The sequence below is a fragment of the Triticum dicoccoides genome, chromosome 5A (genome assembly GCF_002162155.2).
Source record: "Triticum dicoccoides isolate Atlit2015 ecotype Zavitan chromosome 5A, WEW_v2.0, whole genome shotgun sequence".
In the NCBI taxonomy this organism is placed as follows: Eukaryota; Viridiplantae; Streptophyta; class Magnoliopsida; order Poales; family Poaceae; genus Triticum; species Triticum dicoccoides.
The window spans coordinates 404,910,177-404,915,111 of record NC_041388.1 but is presented as its reverse complement, the minus strand read 5'-3'; the positions used below and the strand labels follow the sequence as shown (position 1 = coordinate 404,915,111).

The following is a 4,935-nucleotide window of genomic DNA, read 5'->3' as shown; positions in this document are numbered from 1 at the left end:
CCGGCGGCGAGTTGCTCCTCTGCCTGCATGTGCTCGTCGAGGAGATGAAGGTTGTTGGCATGGTCGGCCTGCGTCTCCCGGAACATGGCCTCCCACTCCTCCCGCACCATGTCCATATACTGGGCACGAGCCTCGTCGATGGTGATGCCGGCATGCACCGATGAGGAGGGTGGCATCGGCTCATCCTCGGTCGCACCCTCCATTGGGAGGTCGTCGGCCTTTGTCTGCCTGTCGGCCTATCGGCCGGCAGCAATGGCGGCTATCTCCTCTTTTGGTCGGGCGAGAGGTTGTCTCAGAGGGCTTTGGAGCACGAGGAGGCCAAGGTGGGCATGGTGCGAAGATGTCAAAGGGACAAGAGGAGGATGACATACTGCGGCTAAGGCCAGGGCTGGAGTTTATATAGCGGGTGGATGGCAATGGTGGGCTGCAGATGGATGGGCGGGTGGCGCCGGAGTAGGTTACTCGGCAATCGCATATCATTGATGTAGCGCGACGAACCGCCGTGGTGTCTTATCTCTACACAATTATACTTCTAACTGTTTGAACGCGGAACGGTCGCGTGCACCAGGAAGCAGCACGGGGCGGCGCTCTCTTGACCGGCGCGCCGCTTCAATACCGACAAGAGTGATAGATCGCGTCTGATCAGACCGGGCATGAATGCAGCACTGACGCTCTAGAGCGGCGCTAGCCGTTTCAGACGAGAAGCGTGCGGGGGAGAAGGGTGGGGTGGGCTAGTGCAATCAGGAGCGGAAATGGCAGCAGTCCGGACACGCACAAAACCCTCCATTTTGTTTCCGGTTTGTGTGAAAAATTGTATCCGCACAGCCGAACGGACCGATACAGTATCGTGTTGGATGACGGAACACAGTCGGGACGCTTTGAGGGTCGAAGTTGGTGAGGCCCTTGCTAGTCTAATTTACTCCCACTATGTATGCCAAGGTGATTGTAATGCACCTCCTATCTAATGAAAGCGTTTCTTTAAAGAAAATACTGTACCCGATTAGCGATCTTAGTCAAATGACTCTGCAGAGCGCAGATCTCGATGTTCTGTTGGTAGCACATGCGGGCATCTCCACATTGTCAGTGACAGGACAAAAACCAAACTACGGCCGAGTAAGATCAGCATCTAATCTTGGATATTAGGCTCCGCATTCTCAAGGTGCGTCAATCCTGACGCTATGTACTGATGTTCGCATCCTCTACGGTGCGTCAATCCTGACGCCACGCACCGACGACGCCGGCCGGCCGGCCTCTGCCGGCTTGGGTGTCGACGCCACCAATCAACACAAAGACGCGGCCTCTGCCGGCTTGGATCTGTCGACGTTCTTTAAATCACTCGCTGACTCTGCTAGCTAGCCTCCTCAGCCTCTCATCGGATCCTCTGAGCCAGGAGCCCACGATGTCGACCGATGAAGAAGTGAAGGCGGAGGCGGCGGCGGCGCACTTCGTGTTCGTCCCGCTAATGGCCCAGGGGCACATCATCCCCGCCGTCGACACCGCGCTGCTGCTGGCCACTCAAGGCGCGCTCTGCACCATCGTCGCCACGCCGTCCACGGCGGCGCGGGTGCGCCCCACCGTCGAATCCGCCCGGCGCTCCGGCCTGCCAGTCAGCCTCGTCGACTTCCCGCTCGACTACGCCGCGGTCGGCCTGCCCGACGGGGTTCCAGGCGGGGCGGACAACATGGACAACCTCCCCCCGGAGTACATGCTGGCCTACTTCTCCGCCGTCGCGCTCCTCCGGGGGCCGATCAAGGCCCACCTCCGCGACCGCGCGCCCCGGCCACCGACATGCATCGTGTCCGACTTCTGCCGCCCGTGGACCGTGGAGCTCGCGGCCAGCCTCGGCGTCCCCCGGCTCAGCTTCTTCAGCATGTGCGCCTTCTGCGTCCTCTGCCAGCACAACGTCGAGAGGTTCAACGCCTACGACGGCGTGCTCGACTACAACCACCCGGTCGTCGTGCCGGGGCTGGAGAAGCGGTTCGAGGTGACGAGGGCGCAGGCCCCCGGCTTCTTCCGGGGCTGGCCCGGGTGGGAGAAGTTCGCCGACGACGTGGAGCGCGCGCGGGCCGAGGCCGACGGCGTCGTCATGAACACCTTCGTGGAGATGGAGCCCGAGTACGTCGCCGGCTACGCGGCCGCGAGGGCGATGAAGGTGTGGACCGTGGGGCCGGTGTCTCTCTACCACCAACACGCCGCAACGCTGGCGGCGAGAGGGAACACCGCGGCAATCGACACCGACGACTGCGTCCGGTGGCTCGACGACAGGGAGCCCGGCTCCGTGGTCTACGTCAGCTTCGGCAGCATCGCGCACGCGGACCCGAAGCAGATCTCGGAGCTCGGCCTGGGGCTGGAGGCGTCGGGCTACCCTTTCATCTGGGTGGTCAAGGACGCCGGCCGCCACGACGAGGCCGCGCTCGCCTTCCTCCGCGAGCTCGAGGAGCGCGTCGCGGGGCGTGGACTGCTCGTCTGGGGGTGGGCGCCGCAGGCGCTCATCCTGTCGCACCGCGCGGCGGGCGCGTTCGTGACGCACTGCGGCTGGAACTCGACGCTGGAGGCGGTCGCGGCGGGGCTGCCGGTGGTGACGTGGCCGCACTTCACGGACCAGTTCCTGAACGAGAAGATGGCGGTGGAGGTGCTGGGGATCGGCGTCAGCGTCGGGGTGAAGGAGCCAGTGATGTACCGGATGGATGAGAAGGATATCGTGGTTGGGAGGGAGACGGTGGAGGCCGCGGTGAGGAGCGCCATGGACGGCGGGGAGGATGGCGAGGAGAGGCGCTGCAAGGCCCGTGCGCTCGCGGTGAAAGCGAGGGCGGCCATGCGGGAGGGGGGCTCGTCGCACGCCAACATCCGCGATCTGGCCAAGAGTTTCCAGGTGGGCGCCACACAAGATACCCCCGAGTGATACCTGCGGAGTGTGTTTATAGCATGTAGCTGTCGAGCTACCGAGAGCCTAAAATGCCGTTCCAATCAAGGTTTTAAGACATTGAAAACTTGTACACTACATTTGATCTATTTTTGTACTATTTTTTATCAATGTGGAACGGTGGAAGGCTTTAGCAGAAGTATTAGTGATTTTTTGAGATTATTAGAATTGGCATGTGACGCGACGGTATTTGGTTGTTTGTATTCTGAATTCGAATTTTCTCTAATTCATGTGTTGAATCCAGGATGTTCTAATGCTCGTGCATGACAATTAGGGACCTTTTATTGGCAAGTGGTCTGAATTTTTCTCATGTAAATCACTTTTTTGTTACGAGTAAATAGAAACATAAAATTTAACTTAAAACCATTTAACCACAAAAAAAATACCATAAATAAAAAGGAAAAGATATATTATTCTAAGGTGTAGTTGTTTAGGAATTTTAAAGACACACATGGCATATAATGGTATTGCTTGAACAACCAACTTGAAACTTGAGTAGAATTTCCTACCCCTTGACGAAAGTAGTTTTTCTTGCCATCCATTCACTCTTTGGACAACCCTTTCAATCAAATATTTGGAGCAAAACAGTTTTGTCCATACCAATAGTGGAAGGCTTATTGTTCAAAGCTTCTGTCATAATATCAAGAATTGTGAAACCTGCTCTCATAACAACATTTGTATTTGGATCAAATAAGATGCTTGACTTCTCCAAACTAATCTATTGGCCGTACGCAGAACATTAGGTATCAAGAACGTTCTTTAAGCATGCAACATTATCAGGTGTTGCCTTCATAAGTATCAACAAATCATCTGTAAAAAGGAGTTTGGTTATCAAGGGAGCTCTCTACAAACCTGAACTCCCATCAGTCCATTATCTCGAGCATGAGAGAGCAAAGTAGTAAGGCCTTTAGTGGATAATAAAAGCAGGTACGGGCAAAAGGGGTCTCCTTGCCTGAGCCCCCTCAAAGGTTTGAAACAACCTGGTTCCTCATAATAAAATCAGACTGTATGGTCCTTTAAAAAGACCCAGTGATCTCGATCATATGTTTTGTTCATGTCCGATTTAACCGCACACAAACCCTCTTTTCCGTCTCATTTATGTTTTATTTTATGGTAACACTCATATGCCACAAGCACTTCGTGAGTGATCATTCTTTCCAGACACAAAAGCGCTTTGTGTTAGACTGATGATCTCTGGCAGAAAAGTTTTCACGCGGCTTGCAAGCATCTTAGAAATCACTTTGTTAACAAGATTACATAGACTTATAGGCCGAAATCGCGTTACCTTCCCTGGACACGTGATCTTTGGTATCATCACAATAGTTGTATCGTTCCAACCCCAAGGAATAAATCCCGAGTTAATTGTCTCCAAAGCCTCACCAACAAGGTCATCTCTCAACATAGGCCAGAAACGTTTATAAAAAACCAAGTGCAGACCATTCGGTCTTAGTGTTTTCATATCACCAATATCAAATAGGGCTTTATGGAAGTCACCCTTCGTTAAAGGTCTGAGAAAACTATCATTAAGATCGATTGAAACGCTTGGCCGAACATGATACAATACTACATGGTATGGCTCAAAAAGTTCGGAAGTAAATAGGTTAGTTAAATAACAAGCGGTACGGTCTTTTAGTCCCGTACCTTGACACCACATGTCGGTGTCATCTAGGAGCTTTTTTATCTGATATCTGCATTTCTTTGTCGCGGCTGGTTGATGAAAGTAATTTGTATTTCAGTCTACATGTAATAACCAGTCAGCTCTTCCTCTCTGCAACCAAAATACTTCTTCCTAGTCAAGCAGTTTCTCAATTAGAACTTGCAATTCATGAGAACGAGATTCTTCATTTACAGGACCCTCCGAGCATTTTCCAATTCAGCCTTTAGCTTTTTAATTCTTTTTTTTGCCTTTCAAAACCTCTCGATCCCACCTATGCAAATCAACATGTACAACCTTGGTCTAGTTAGCTAGGGATGGTTTGGTTCCAGCTAACTGAGCTTGATTCCTTGTATTA

The 4,935-nt window shown here is 52.9% G+C and overlaps 1 protein-coding gene across 1 annotated transcript; it reads left to right on the top strand.

The window, feature by feature from the left end:
- The first annotated feature begins 976 nt into the window (after positions 1-976).
- On the top strand, positions 977-3,157 carry LOC119301862 (UDP-glycosyltransferase 73C6-like). Its single transcript, XM_037578840.1, has one exon. The coding sequence runs from the start codon at positions 1,400-1,402 to the stop codon at positions 2,900-2,902; it is 1,503 nt and encodes a 500-aa protein (XP_037434737.1). The 5' UTR covers positions 977-1,399; the 3' UTR covers positions 2,903-3,157.
- Positions 3,158-4,935: the final 1,778 nt, after the last annotated feature.

What these genes read in the sequence shown, in the direction of transcription:
- LOC119301862 (XM_037578840.1), top strand. Translation starts at nt 1,400, where the DNA reads ATGTCGACCGATGAAGAAGTGAAGGCGGAGGCGGCGGCGGCGCACTTC.